At 35.0% G+C, this 16,582-nt stretch overlaps 1 protein-coding gene across 2 annotated transcripts in view; it reads right to left on the reverse strand.

Moving 5' to 3' along the window:
- SUZ12 (SUZ12 polycomb repressive complex 2 subunit) overlaps positions 1 to 16,582 on the reverse strand; it is a 42,535-nt gene that overhangs the window by 19,607 nt on the left and 6,346 nt on the right. The window contains exons 4-7 of one of the 2 annotated variants that reach the window (XM_045773172.2): positions 15,445 to 15,513; positions 6,102 to 6,151; positions 2,407 to 2,492; positions 327 to 558 (exon numbers count right to left, since the gene is read on the reverse strand). In XM_045773172.2, coding sequence (XP_045629128.1) covers positions 327 to 558; positions 2,407 to 2,492; positions 6,102 to 6,151; positions 15,445 to 15,513 — 437 coding nt within the window. The remainder of the gene's footprint in view (positions 1 to 326; positions 559 to 2,406; positions 2,493 to 6,101; positions 6,152 to 15,444; positions 15,514 to 16,582) is intronic. The other variant, XM_045773173.2, reaches the window with a different exon arrangement.

The raw sequence follows: 16,582 nt of genomic DNA on the forward strand, positions 1-16,582 counted from the left end.
GAATTCATTGTTTTGTTTGCCAAGAGACTAATCTGAAATACCAGTCTTCTCCATCCAGTGTTCAATATATATTTTTTTTACCACATGAAATACGTTTCCTCATGTAAAAATGAGAACTTTACAGATTAAATACCTAGTACAGCACAACAGCCAACCATTTAAGATCCAGGGTAATCTACCATAAAATTATCTCATCATACTGTAAAATATCTGCAAATAAAGGTCATCTCATGCCTTCAGAATGCATGCAATTTACTTCTAGTTCTGTACCATTTTCTTCCTTGGAAAAGCAAAGTTTAAAATAAAACTATTAAAATAAAAATTACCAATATTTTCATTGGTTTCTCCATTAATCATTCCATTAAACTCTCTTCTTCCCGGACGAGTCACTCTAAATAGCAATGAGTAAGACTTCACCATATGGCTGTTACTAGGTTCAAATTCATTACTGGAAACTGCAAGGGACGGGAAATTTCCAGGTTTTGTTTGATTGAGATCAGGATTCAAAGGCACCTGCTTTTTACCTGTAGGAACTTGCCTTATTGGACAACTTACATCCTGCAAAGGCAAAGATTATGAAATTATACTTATTTATGCATATGCAATTATGATAAGAATTATAATACAACTTACAATCACAGATAGAGGAAACATGATTACCAAATGGCATGCTAAAATTCTAACCATACTTCTGAAAATTGTGATGAAACAAAAAGGAAATATGGAACAGCTATATCCCAAATATTTCTCCAATATAAGGATTTCTCCAATATAAGGAAAAAATGATACAGTATATCTAATATTTAGCTGATGATCATCTGAAATAGTTTTAAATTACAAATATGGGATTAAAACCATGCTTAAAATGTTAAGCTTATGTAAATTAATAATCTTTTCCCTTAAATTTTCTATTTTAACAAAATAATTGATAGGACCATTAGAAATGAAAATAGACGATAATAAAAACACCACTCTCAACGTTATAAAATAGTAAATCTATGTATTTAAACGCTGCTTAATAGGAGCAATATTGTTCTTCTTATGAATAATATTCTGTAGTTATATAACTGGAGTTATGCTTAAATAGTTGAAAACCTGGAAGATGTGGAAGACCTTGTAACAAGATACTAGCTTCTCTTTGAAAACAGAATACATTCTTATTATATTAAAAAAAAATTCTACTCTACAAAAGAGTATAAAATGAGAAATATTTAAGTTTCCCCCATCCCCCCCCGGTCCTATACTACAGAGATGACTAATATTAGCAACTGGTTGTGTATATCCTTCTAAGCCAATGTTTACACCTATTATTTTTTTGAAACACAAAAAGGACACTATTAATTGTATTCACTTTTTTTTTTTTGCTTGAATCTTCAAGAATGTTCACATCACTACTTATCATGCATAGGATTGCACTGGAGTGGGGAATGGTATTTCTTAACTTTGAAGTTTTGAATATAAACTTATATTGTCGTCTCCTATCACCTTAGTCCACTCTGTATGAGTGCTTTAGTAGCGCTTAAGCCCTGTGTCATCTTACGATGATTTTGGAAGAACATCAACAACAGGAACCTCTATACAGATCATTCCTAATCTTAAAATACCCAAGGTCCTGAGGCTACTAAAAGTATATCTATTGGCTTTAGTGGGCTGCTGAGAAAATTTAACTATCATAACATGTGTTTCTGTGGTGAAATGATTTCACCTTATAAATAAAAATTTGAGGCAATGTATTAATACGTCAATGGCTAATAACACTGGCAACAGAATTTCTTTGCCTGAGAGTAGTGTTACATAAGGTAATCCTTCTGGGAAAAATTCTCACAGCCCTTATTTAAATTTCAATTGGTACAAACCGCTAAAAAGTAAGCTAAGAGACCAGAGTGGTAGGGAAGCATCTGAATGTATGTGCTAAGATGCTAAAAGATAGTTTCTAACCTTCATCGTCAAACTCCTATAATAGCAGAAGGTTTTATGCAGATACCTCAGCCAGCCCCGAAAAAAACAGGAAGATCTGGGAGGTTGGCAAAATAGGTTATCAATTTTATAATTCAGCCATCAACATATCTAAAAGCTTTCAAGGTTTGGGGTACCTCAGTGGCACAGTCGGTTGGGCATCCAACTTTTGGTTTCGGCTCAAGTTGTGATCTAGGGGCTGTGGGATCGAGCCCTGCCTTGGGCTCCATGCTCTATGCTTGCTGCAGAGTCAGTTTGGGACTCTCTCACCCCCTCCCCTCTGCCCTTCTCCCCCACATGCGCACACGCACACTCTCTCTCTCTCAAATAAATAAATCTTAAAAGAAAGAAAGCAAGCTTTCAAAGTTTAAAAGCACAATATATATACATGAACATACTCAATTAAAAAATTATTCCACATAATCTACCAATATTGTGTTTATATGTTACCTTTCTTTTTTTATGGCAAACTTTCACAAGCAGGACTTCCAAGGTAACAGAATTTTGTTCATTTTCTGAGTTTTGTGATGGCTTATCTAAATAGAAAATCAATACTTTAAAAAATTTTTTAATATAAATATCGTACTCATTTTCCTAAGAAGTCTGGGAATTTCCAACAAAAAGACTTCCTATAATAAAGACTTCTCAGAAGTTTACTCATTTTTCCCCCAAACCAGTTCCAATTTGCAGCAAACTCTTTAAAAGCCTTTTAAAAAGTCATTTAAATAAACCTTTCACAATACAATTACCTTCCTACAATACTGTGATTTTTCTTTTGATTCAAATAAGACGTTCAATTATTTTAATTAATGTTAAAAACATTAAGTTATTATATGGCTATAAAGATTTAACATTTATGATAATTAGAGAATATAATAAACTTCTAGTCAAAAGTATTTCTGACAAATACAGTTAAAGCTTCTTGGCAGAAAGCACAAATGAAATATTCAAGACAGACAACCACACACAAAATAAACATTTAAAATTTTTTTCCTTCTCTCGAAATCTATTAGAAAAATTACTTAGCTTATGATACTCTTAAAATTGAACTAGTCATTATTATATATGCTTTATTTTGAATGCAAGGCATTATCAAACCAAAAAGTTCTTTGACTAGGATTTGTGATCAAAGGGATTAAAATAATGGATTTCCGATATAAAAGTTACATATACAACTATATTATTATTTCACAAGAAAGACAGCTAGTTTTTTACCTTTTCCCTAGAATTTCTCTAAAGCCTGAACAGGATAGCTAAATTTAGAATATTATTTACTACCCACCCAGGGGAGTCTCTCTTGGTTTACAAAGTTTAGGGATTTTAATTTTAAATAATAGTCTACATTCTTTGTATCAATTACCTAACAAAGGCTTTTGCAAATTAAGGTTCTAGAGTACTTCTCTGTAACTTACTTGTCTTTCATCCCAAAGGCATTATTAATAGTTCAAACTATTTAATCAATCATCACTAGGTTTCAATAATATATAAAACTACAACAGATGCATCCACAAACGTAAACAAAAATAAAATAATTTTCCTTCTGAGATTTTGGACAATGCTTTTTTTCTACTTAAAAACATTCTTCTTGGGGCGCCTAGGTGGCTCAGTCGTTAAGCGTCTGTCTTTGGCTCAGGTCATGATCCCAGGACCCTGGGATCAAGCCCCACATTGGGCTCCCCAATGGGCGGGGAGACTGCTTCACCCTCTCCTGCCTGACGATCCCCCTACTTGTGCTCGCTCTCTCTGTGTCAAATAAATAAAATCTTTAAAACAAAACAAAGCATAAACATTCTTATGTAGGGTGTGCACATAAAATACATTTCAGTCAGTCTCTCTGAATGCTGTATTCAGGATAAAAAAGTAATACATGAAAAAAAATCCAGTATTTAAAATGCAGTAACAAAAATGCTTTCCAAACCATACTCACCATGAAAATAGTACCCTAATAATCTTTGTGTATTCATTCTAAGCAGTTTCAAGTAGTAATAGCTAAACAAAAGTCTTCATTTAAAAACAAAAGGAAAAAATAATCAGATTTTAGGGATCTTGATGTTGGTTTTCTATCTTGATTTCTTAAAAATATTATTTCTTAAAAAAAAAAAAAAACTACAAATATACCTTGATTAGACAAGAGAGGCAATATAGCTGCTTCTTCCCAACTTCCACTAATTTTCAAAGTTATAATGGGAAATTATTTTCTGGAAACAGAAGTATCAACAGAGTTTACTTTCTCATATACTTCAGTAACATCAAGAAAAAATAAAAACTGCAAGTGAAGTTGAGCAATTCTGAACTCTATGTATTTTGTCATGTAGACAGGAAAAAAGTTTAATCAGACTACTCTCCAATTAATTTCAACTAATTCAAGTAAAATTAATCCAACTTAAATATTAATCAAGTAACAATAGTCAATTAATATCCATCATCAATTTCAGTTATGGATAACTTACATGGGTTTTACGTAAGTCCCTGGGAACAAAGGGCTAACGAACCTATAAAATTCAAACTATAAGCTTTAAAGTATTAGAGTCCATTGTTCTTTTAAAAGTACGAAAGAAAACCAAGAATAAGGCATGATTAGAAATAAGGACTCTATAAGATGATTGTAAAACTAATTTAGGAAAAAAACATAAAAATGCTACTCAGTTTACTTCTATATAAAAATGGATCAGATCTAAGGCAAAACCAGAAGTAAAGTTACATTAGCTAATAGAGATATGACCAGATTTCAAACTTCTTACATAAAAAACCTGACTAGTTATCAAACTGTTCTAATATAACCATATTATTAATAAACTTTGTTTCTTACTAAACAATACCAAGGATGGTGATCTTGACAAGTTTCTTAAAAAGATTTCATTCCATTACACAATAATTAAAGATGGATGAAGTAGCATTTTATCCATTTTGAAACCAACTGAAAGTTTACCTAGCATGCTTTTACCTCTTTTAATGAAGTAACATTTAAGACTATATACTTTTCTTTGTAAAATATCTAACATATTGATATATATCATTGGTAGCAGTGGTTGTTTCTATTGTTTTATTACCGTATTTAAAAAGAAAAATACGATGCAATACCATCAACCAAAAATGTTCATGCAGAAAGAATTCTACTCAGGGGACTCTTCCCCTATTTCAGTTCTAAGACAATTTAAAGTCCAAAAAATATTGGAAATAAAAAATAGCAAAATCTAAGAAATTTAATTGTATTGAAAAGATTTTCTCATTATTTTCTAGTTATAATCTCTGGAAAGATGATGGCTCTGAGTTGGGTAAGATAATGTTATATAGCTTTTTTTTTTTTTTTTAATATCAACAGTGTCCTAAAAAGTATGGTTTATTAGAGTAAGAGTTGGAATTTCATTTTAGATATAAGCCACATGCAGCAAACATTTACCTTCAAGACACTGAATGATTTTAACAATTTCAAAATCTACTTAAAATTTAAATGGCTAGGGGCGCCTGGGTGGCACAGCGGTTAAGCGTCTGCCTTCGGCTCAGGGCGTGATCCCTGCGTTGTGGGATCGAGCCCCACATCAGGCTCTTCTGCTATGAGCCTGCTTCTTCCTCTCCCACTCCCCCTGCTGTGTTCCCTCTCTTGCTGGCTGTCTCTATCTCTGTCGAATAAATAAAAATAAAATCTTTAAAAAAAAAAAATTTAAATGGCTAGCAGGAAAGCAGTAAGGTTTTATGTACACAGTCCACCTACAAAAGCATTTAAGCCAGTTTCTCAAAATTTGTTCCTCAAACAACCTATTTCTGAATTATCTTGGTGCTTTATTAAAATGCAGATGCCTAAGCTGTATCAAAAACCTACTAGATCCAACTCTTTGTCCAGGTATATATATTTTAAACAAACTGCCAAAACATTTCTACATACACAAAATTTAAGAACCACTGCTTTTAAAGTTTAAACAGGTACAAGTTACATCTTCCACATCCCATTATCGACCACATAAAGCAATAACTGAAATAGCTGGAGAAGTCAACTAAAGAGAAATTGAATTATTAGAATTGACATTTTTTCCACTAAGTATAATCTTATAAATTAGCACATACACACACACAAAAATAATTTTTTTTTTAAATTTACAAAGCATTTTGTTGTTAGAAGGCCAATATATTTACTTTTAAGTACATACCATTTTTGTGGAAGAAACCAGTAAATGTAAGCTGCAGATGGGCTGACAAGCTAAAAAAAACACACACAAAAAAAACAAAAAATGTATCACTTTAATGCTCTATAGTAAAAATAGCCCTAAACTTTAAAAAAAATAACAACGAAATCAAAGTTACTTCAGCTAATTTATAATTTCTGATCTTATTCTTAACTCTGTACAAGCCCATGACTCTACACATTGTCTATATACATAAAAACAAAACAGAACAACACAACACACAAAAACACCAAAGCAGTAAGTCAGAAAAAACCAAATTACCAAATGAGGGACAAGATTATTTACTGTGCTTTAGTACTCTACCTATAAAATGCGGACACATTTAGTCAAAAGAAAATTTTGATAAGAATAACTGAGTTCATGCAAAAGTGTCTGACTATTTTAAAGCTATGGAAATTCAATCTCCTAACAAATGATACGGAACCATCACTTTCTTCTTCCATTAGGGGTGAAATATACAATTACAGATCTGCTATAGATTGGTAATTTATTGTTTCAACATGTCATTTTCATTTAGTTTTAGAAGCAGTGGAAAAGGAAACATAAATTATACTGATCCTTTTGTTTTGAAAATTATCAACAACGGAAAAACTACTACGAGGAGATAGAATAAACAGAAACATTCATAGACTTTTGTAGTACCTTTAAACTGCAAAAGAGAGCAATCAGTTAATTAGAAACCATTCGCAACTTTCTAGAACACAGTTTTTGTCGTGTGATACAGACAGACACCAGATTATAGAGGGCTAGACAGAACGGATGTTGGGGGAATGGAAGCAATACTGATTCCTTACTCAAAAAATGTACTAGTGTAAAAGGCAATAAGGTGACAATCTAGTGATTCTTATAATCGGAAAGAGTGAGGCAAGAGAGTTTTAAGGAGCGAATAATGATTGAAAACAAGGACATATTATAAAGAAGTTAGCTCTATAACTCTGCCCAGGATTCCTCCCTTTCTTAGAGAAGAGGACAGTGATCCTTCAACAGAAGATGTGAGGATGCCTCTATCTTCTTACTGAGGTAAGCCATGAAACTGTATGCTAAAAAACTACAGGGTGGGGATCTCAAAGGGCATTTCCAGAACAGTACTAAGAAAACTATGCTAGGGTATCAGTAGAGGACAAAATGACTATGGAAGAGTAGAAATGGAAGGATCCAAGCAGTTTCGAAAGCATAAATATGAGAGAAAACGAAGAACAACTATAACTTAAGCAGCAACAAAATAAAAACAGTACACAATGGGATTCTTGAAAACAGGTAATTCATGTATAGTACTTTCTGACATGTATCGGATATATTTTTAAAACACATAAGAGTGGGGAAGAGGAGGGCTGACCATAAAAGGGGCACGAGGAAATTTTTAGGAATCTTTATCTTGATTGTGGTGGTTGTTGCCTATGTGCAGTTGTGCAAATTTAGAACTATACACCAAAGAGACTGAATCTGATGGTATATAATTCATACCTCAAAAAAAAGTACATTAAAGGGACAGAGTAGAAGCCCAAAGGAATTTTTCAAGATTATGGAAGCATTCTATATTTTGATCATAGTTATGGTTATGTAAGTGTATACATATGTCAAAACTCTTAACTATATACTTAAGGTGTGTGCATTTTACTGAATGTTAGTTATACCCAAAGCTGATTTTAAAAAGTGTATCTGCCATCTACAAAATCTACATGCCATTTTACTAAAAGATAACTAGTGTTCTCCTATAAAAATAGCTCCATAAATGTCACCTTACAAAGCAGAATTAGCAAAACTCCAAAACATAGCCGAACACAAAGAGGAATATCCTATAATTTCCTTCCACATGTTAGAAGATAATCCATTAGTCACAACCAATCTTTCCAATTCTTAATTGCTTGAGTTAAACCTACATACCAAGGCCAGGTTAATTTTCTTAAAACCCCATTCTGAATGTATCATTCCTCTCTCCAAATTTTCCAATGGGCCCCTAAATGCCAAATCTTTTGTCTAATTGCTGTCTGTAATATGGTTCCCATTTCTTTTTCATCTCCACTAAAGTCCCACACAGGAAAACAGGTCAGAATGGTAAAACAGACAGAAAAATCTACATTTAAATTCTGGCTCCAGTTAGTAGATGTGACGTGGTATCTATAAAATGAGGAAATGACCTCTCTTAAGATTGTGAGGCTTGCATAAAGTACTCTCTCCCTCTTCTACAATGGCCCCATCCCCAACCATCCCAGAGCTTAATGATCACAGCTTAATCTCAAGTATTTGTATTTACCACTTTTTTGTCACACATACATTATCTTTTGAGACAATCTTTTTATTACATCAGTGTCCCTAGCACCTATCAGTGTCTTACAGAAAGGCACTCAACAAATACTTTTCAGAAGAAGAGCAATGTCCTTCCCGAGTAAGATTTTTTTGTTTTTATATTAAACTCTATGTCCAACATGGGGATCGAACTCATGACCCTGAGATCAGAGTCACATGCTCTACCAACTGAGGCAGCCAGGCTCCCCTAGAGTAACAGATTTTTAAGGTCAGGGATCATGACCCATTACACTGTAGTGCTTATGGTATTATTTACATTGTTTTTATAGAAAATGTGGTTCTAAGTTCCAACTCTGAAATGCCAGAAGCATCTTGCACTGATCTACCCCAGAAAATATTTTAAATTAGTGTTACTCAACATGTGGTCTGCAAACTGAGGTCATCAGGGAAACTTGTTACCAATTCCACAACAAGGCAAGAAACTGGGAGTAAGACTTAATCACTTACGGAAATTTAACATTGCCATAATATCCTCCAAGCTTGTGATCAGTAAGTATATTTACAAAAACATCGATCTATGAAAGATTGAAAATTAAATACAAAAAGGTTCTTCACCACAGGTGGTTTGAGGCAGTTTTAAATGGTACATTTTAAGTTAAATGAGATATGAAGCACATTCAGCTATCATTCTAACATCGTTCCTTTAAGAAAAGGAATTCCAAATTTCAATTAACCAACTTAAAAAATAACTTTGTGAATGTGATTTGCTACGCACAATTTCCCCTCTAACTCCCCCTCCTAAAAGTAAACATTCTAATATGCACCTAGAATAAAATATAACAATGACGCCCAGTTTCTCTCTTCCATAGGTGGCTTTATTCAAGAAAAAAGGCAATTTTCTTTCCCTCCCTGGTTTACCCTCTTCCCTCTCTTAGTGGCTGTATCCACATCTTGATTGTTAAGCTAAATCAGAATGGAAGGCAAAGAAACATGTAGGATGGGTCAGGTCTATTTGGTTTGAGGCTGCACGTGACCTAACTTAATCAGGATCAGATACCTGAATAAGGATTTGGTTCATCTTTATGATATGCTCCCCATCCATAACTCCTGAGGAAGCAAGCAATGGGGCAAGAGGAAACTAGATGAGGAATTTGAAATTTTGAGGTAAGATTTCAAGCATAAACATCTAACGATTCAAAAGCTGTCCGCAGAATGAAGTTAATTTAAACTCATAACGGACTAACATTGAGATGACATTCATGTAGGAAACTCAAATTTTAAGAATAGCCAGATCTCACTGAAGGACAGAGATTTTATGCTGGAAAGAGACTAAGATTAGTGCCTCTAATTTGTGCACATTAATCTAATAGTGGCAGATGTAAGGCTTCATTTCTAGAGTTATGGCCTCATAATAAAATGATAAGCTATTTGGCATCTACACTGTTAGAAGTTAGTTACCCAACTTTTCTTACACATTTAATGCTATCATGTATAAAACTGTGAAATTGGTGACTACATCAAGCCCATTATTCTGGGAATCCAGGGTCTCTTCTGAGGTTCAGACACAAGGATGGGAACACTTTATAATGAGAAGATAAAGTTGAATGAGGGGAGGGAGTCCTTTACAAAATAAATAAATTCCCTTCTAGAAGTATAGCAGACAAAACATAAAGTAAACCCAAAGAGTATACAAGGAGAAACATCTTAAAAATTTGTTCTTAAACACTTAGATTTTAAGACTCAGATATGCTCAGTAGCAACTGATAAGGCACCTTCAGGAGTTAAGTATGTGAAAAGAATCTATGGCCCAGGTACTGAAAGAGGAACTAAAACTCAAACATGAAAAGATGCTGATTTGAAAATAACTTCAAAACCTGTAGCCAATACAAGACTGTTAAGAGAAAGGGGAGAAACACATCAGATTTATTAATGGTGGAAAAGACATACAATTGAGTTAAGAAGCCAACTTAAGTTTTAAAAATGCAGCTAAATCTACAAAAGAGAAAGGTAGGGAAACGCCATTAATTCAATATATCTATTTAAAGTATTTTATGGCTGGGACACCTGGGTGGCTCAGCCGTTAAGCGTCTGCCTTCGGCTCAGGTCATGATCCCAGGGTCCTGGGATCGAGCCCCACATCAGGCTCCTTGCTCGGCGGGAAGCCTGCTTCCCCCTCTCCCACTCCCCTTGCTTGTGTTCCCTCTCTCGCTGTCTCTCTCTGTCAAATAATTAAATAAAATCTTAAAAAAAAAAAAGTATTTTATGGCTTTCTTGGGATAAAGACCAACATCCTTAAACAGCCTATAAGGCTCTGCATTATCTGGCCATGGTCATCTGTTCTAGCCTTAGCCACTCTCCTTACTTTTTCTGTTGGCCTCAAATGACATATCTATGATACTCCCTTTACTTAGAATCACCTATCTGTTCACCCTCTCAGTCCCCATTTTACTTCTATATCCATCTTTTGTATCTCAGCTCATTTTTCTAAGGAAGCCCTACCTGACCATCCACCACTATTCCCAAATCCAACATCTCAAACAAGAGCTGGATCACCTGCTTCATACATTCAGTTTCCCTATATTTTTCTTTCTTAGCAATTATTTTACAACTGTACATACTATACATTTATATCTTTTTCCTCCATAAAGGCAAGGTCTTCATCTGTTTTGCTTACCATTATATCCCCTGGGACGAGGATAGTTTTAGACCTGGTACACTAAGAAAACTGGAACCTCAGGAAAAAAAAAATAGATCTGGATTTCTTTATACAAAGATGCTTAGAAAAGAAAGATTACTAATTCAAAAGCTTAGGTGGTCGGGGCGCCTGGGTGGCTCAGTCGTTAAGCGTCTGCCTTCGGCTCGGGGTGTGATCCTGGCGTTCTGGGATCGAGCCCCGCATCAGGCTCCTCTGCTGGAAGCCTGCTTCTTCCTCTCCCACTCCCCCTGCCTGTGTCCCCTCTCTCGCTGGCTGTCTCTATCTCTGTCAAATAAATAAAAACTCTTAAAAAAAAAAAAGTTTAGGTAGTAACAACAATAAGAAGCGATGAAAAGCAATTTATGTTATCAATCTACTAAAACACTGGCTTGAAAACGTCCCTAGTAAAGTACTAGTTCTGGTATCTTTTGAGGGGATTTCTCCAGCTGCTAACAGAGGACCAGGAATGGATGATGATTAAGGGGAAGAGAAAGGAAACATTTTGCTTTTCATTTGACCCAAATACTTTTGCAAGCAACTCCAATTTGGAAATCCCTTCATGCTCCTTTCAGCCAGTGGACGTGCACTTAGAAGTCAAAGGAGTTTGGACTACAGAATTCCAAAACTGGTAGTACTAACAGCACAAAAGACGCCTGGGATCCTGCTCTTATAGAAAACTAAAGACCAGAGATTTATTCCAGTAAGCCATAGTACTTGGTCAAAACCCAAAATAAATTCAAAACCCACAATAAATTGGAGTGCCAGAAATAAGAACTAAAGAGGACAGAATATAAGGAATTATGTCAGACATTCTAAAAAGAAAATAAAGATATTTTAAATATACTCCATCATACCAAAAAAGCAAGGAGAAACAGCAAGAAAAACTTTAGACTAAAGGTACAACCACTATGAATTTCTAACATCCGCTAATAGGTATGGAGAATCCCAGAAGCCATTCTTTATGAAAACAATTTTTTTTTAAAGATGTATTTATTTGTCAGAGAAAGTGAGAGAGAGAGCGTGCAAGCACAAGCAGGGGGAGCAGCAGGCTCCCTGATAAGAAGCCCAATGTGGGACTCAATCCCGGGACTCTGGGATCATGACCTGAGCTGAAGGCAGATGCTTAACAGACTGAGCCACCCAGGAATCCCAAGAAAAGAAACAATCTTCAAGGACAGTAGGATTTATTACTGAGGGAGGGTTACAAATATCAAATATGGCCTATTGCCATGAATTGACTGACATCTTAAAGATTTTTCTCCCCATCAGCTGCTTCCCCTATGTTCTGCCAGTATCTGTGACTACTAAAGACAACTGCAGATCTAGAATATAAATAATAAAAGATCCTCAACACCAACTTCATCTTGCACAGATAATGCTGGGAATTTGGTTTGGTTTCTAAGTTACCACAAATGACATAAATAAGTCAGGCAGTTCATTGTTCTAACTTTGCAGCTGTAGTACTACAGTATTTGTGTATCTTGATATTCCCCTAAACTTTGGAGAATGAAATACATGGGATTTGCGAGTAGAGATATTACAACTTTGGAAGTGCTGTAAGAACGTGAGTTCCAATGGAAGACTCCCAGACTACCACTGTTGAACAAATCCAGGATCCAACTAAACTAAGATCTGTCTGAGATGGTACAGAATAAAAAATAGAAATGGAAGACAGATACGTTTTTGTATATGATTTAACTTGTACTAATTAATGTCAAGGAAAAACAAAGACTAATTTTGTTCTAAGAGAACTTGACCACAGATTTTACAAAGTTTTATAGTGCTGGCATGACATATTGGTGTCTAGGGAACTTCTTACAATGCTATGTGATAAGTTTAATGGAACAACAGGATCATGCCTAATTTGAGATGAGAAATACATTGAAGTAATTTAATAATATGGAGCCTTGGGGGTCAACTTAAAGCGAAGCAATCTCCCAATTTATTTTAGTGTCTCTGGCAGTGATACAGACATTCATAAAGATCTTGGGCGGGGGGGGGGGGGGATGCTAGCACTTAGCACAGTAACTCAACACATCTGGGGCCTAAAGTGCCTTGTTGGGCAGTAAGCTCCAACATAGTTAGGTCTGTTTTTGTTTCTGTTTTTTTTGTGTTTTTTTTTTAATTTATTCATTTATTTGACAGAGAGAGAGACTCCGTGTGCATACAAGGAGGGGGAGCAGCAGAGGGAGAGGGAAAAGCAGGCTCCCTGCTGAGCAGGGAGCCCGACGTGGGGCTCAGTCCCAGGGCCCTGGGATCAAGACCTGAGCCGAAGGCAGATGCCCAACCAACTGAGCCACCCAGGTGCCCCTAGGTCTGTTATTTAAAAAAAAAAAAAAAAAGAGAGAGAGAGAGAGACAGAGACAGAAAGGGAGAGAGCTTGATCTTGGGGGGTTGAAATGGCCAATTCACTAGTCCCATCTGCATCCTGAAGACTGAAAAAGTTGTTTTTCAAAATTACAGGAAGGAATTCTTGCAACCCTCTGATGCTTTTGTGAGTGACGTAAAAACACCTCTGTTACAGTACTGGCCTAGCTGTTGAAACCACTGGGTCAAAAGGAACAAAATTACTGGGTGATTATTCAGAGAGAATCGACTAGTATTACCTATCTTCCTCACAACACACATTCTAAGGGAAGCTCAGTAGTATTTATCAAAGCCAATGTCACAATGAGATAGTAGTAGGTTCAGCAGCAATAAAGATAGAACCTTGATGGGAAAGATAAAGAAAAGGGTCAAATTTTCTTCTTGGTTCATTCTTCCTTTCCACACAAACCATGGAAGACCTGGAGGGCAAACTATTAAAATGTTCAAGAGAAAAGAACCAGGAAAGCTCAAAGATGAGGCTCTGACTACAACTTATACTTTAAGTAAAAAAGGCCCTGAGGATCCTAAGAGCTCTGTCTAGGGTAGGTGACCAGACAACGATCTAGAATAGAAATTCAAGCAAAGGAGTGTACACATACTGAGAATATTCTCAGTCTTATGTTATAAGGTACTCCCTGAACAGTAACAGATTAGGTAAAGATTTGGGATCTCAGCTTCTAGAATGGACTGTCGCAATTTATTTAAGTCAAGATTGCCTAGATATGGAAATATAAATTATAGTTCAGTCCTACGAAAGTGCAAGACATATAATTAAAAATGTGATTTTACAATTCAAGTAACAAAATAACCTAATTCAAAGGTCAAACTTAAAATATAAGCAACTGCAAAAATGACATCTTATACCAGTTACTAAAATGAGAAATCATAAGTGAAGTATCATGAAGCCCGTCTACAATCCTAACTAAACCGGTAAGATCTGATTTAAAATTTCAAGACACAACAATCTATTGTGGCAATTTTACCAGTTTCATTTTTTTTTTTTTTAAAGATTTTATTTATTTATTTGACAGAGATAGAGACAGCCAGCGAGAGAGGGAACACAAGCAGGGGGAGTGGGAGAGGAAGAAGCAGGCTCATAGCAGAAGAGCCTGATGTGGGGCTCGATCCCAGATCACTGGGATCACGCCCTGAGCCGAAGGCAGACGCTTAACCGCTGTGCCACCCAGGCGCCCCAACCAGTTTCATTTTTTAAAAATCTAACATTTTTAGTTTTGTATTCTCCCTGAAAGTAGTCAACGAATAAACAACTACCACCCAAGTTCCTGTGTCTCTTTAGAATGATACTCAACTTTCTTTAGTTTACGTTATCAAGAAAAAATGGAAGCACACTGTCTAGCTTAGGCAAATATTAGGCTCGTCAGAACTTTTAGGGGTTAGTTCTAGGTATTACATTTGAAAACATACAACAAATAGATTCTGACTAAAGGGTCAAGTTTCTGAAACTCTTATGTGATAAACATATTTCAAATATAAAGTTAGGAATACTTTGATTGAAAGGTGTAAATAGGGGGAAGGACAAGATGGAAAAAGAGCCTCTTTAAGATTTGAAGACAATTATTTAGAAGAAATGTGATATTGTGAAGCACCTGGCATACCATCTAGTATAGAGTAAGTATGCCATGAGTCTCCAACCCTCCTTACATGAGGTAGTAGGATTAATACCAACTGCAGAAGTTATAGAAACTTTGAGTCAAAATGCAAGAAACTGGTAATAGCGATAAACAATAGTGAACACAACTGCCTTCAAAAACAGTGAGTCCCCAGATTGGAGGTATTCAAGATGAGGCTTAAGGGTTCTCTGCCACAAATGCTATAGAATTAGTAATTCCTGATTTATGTATGAGTTTGGACCAACTGACCTCTAAAGTTCCTTCTAACTCCTTACAATGTTGGGGTGATCACTACAGAAATGATCACTATAATTCTTTCCTCTTTCCTCAAGTATGTCACTTAATGTAAACTGATAGGTTATCTTACCTATGAGATTCTTGCTCTCCTTTCATTTTCTCTACTTTTGATAACATATCATCAACTTTAAATGTTTTCCTGAAAGAAACAGATAAACAAAATAATCACTTCTCAACTGGGAAAAAAAAACAGATTATACTTTATTGTCACTATAATAGGCAAGTTGGAAATCTGATTTTGATTATTTTTAATAAGATAAATTGTGGATGGTTAGCCGTAACAAGGAATACTACATTGAAACAGTGTATGTTATAATACAGCAGACAACCCTTCAAGTCGCATCTCAAATGCTATCTTTTCCATGAAACATTTTGTAATTATTCCCAAACCAGAGTGATTTCCTCTTACCTATGACACTCGGCTTATATTTATTTTGACATTTAGTCTCATAAATGTGAACTTGCATAAATATTTTATTTCTTCTCCTAGACTATAAGCTCCTGAAGGGCAGAGACTGCTTTTCTTCAAGGAAAGCCACATCATGGTACCTTATATTTGAAAGGTATTCAAGCATCTGTTGGACTGAACCAAACAAATGCAAATCATATATATTTTGAAACATTCATCTATTTCTATTAAGTAACCTGACAAATATGTGGTTGCACTATTACATAAAAATAAATATTTTATAAAAAGTATCTGAAGGTAACAAAACATCCTCAAAGATTATTAGCAATGGCTAAAGTAAAATGACATGTCATATTAAAGAAATGGTTATCAACCATCATGGAAAAATTTTGAAGTTTAGGGGACATACCCATCAAATCATAATAAAAGTATTAGCTTTTAACTCTAGAGGTTTAAGAGAAAAAAGTACTTTTTTCCACAAAATAGAAACCTAAATTAAGAATAACCCCGACACATTCCCAAGCAATTTAAGAATGGACTCCTAAAACAAGCCTTATCTTAATTCTTAAGGTGGTCTATTATATTTGTCCTACAGACAGAAGCTAAAAATCTAGACCCACATATGTTAACTGGAAATGAATATTTTTTATACTCATATATTTTCTTCAAACTTAAGACATGAAAAACTTAATGTATTCCACATATATTACTTTGTAAAGCTTGAATTCAGATACTAGAAATTACTAATATGCTCATTCCTCAAAAACAGCTATTGTACTCAACTAGTATAATAAAAAAT

The sequence above is a fragment of the Ursus americanus genome, chromosome 23 (genome assembly GCF_024610735.1).
Source record: "Ursus americanus isolate L20-20 chromosome 23, mUrsAme1.1.p, whole genome shotgun sequence".
Taxonomy (NCBI): domain Eukaryota; kingdom Metazoa; phylum Chordata; class Mammalia; order Carnivora; family Ursidae; genus Ursus; species Ursus americanus.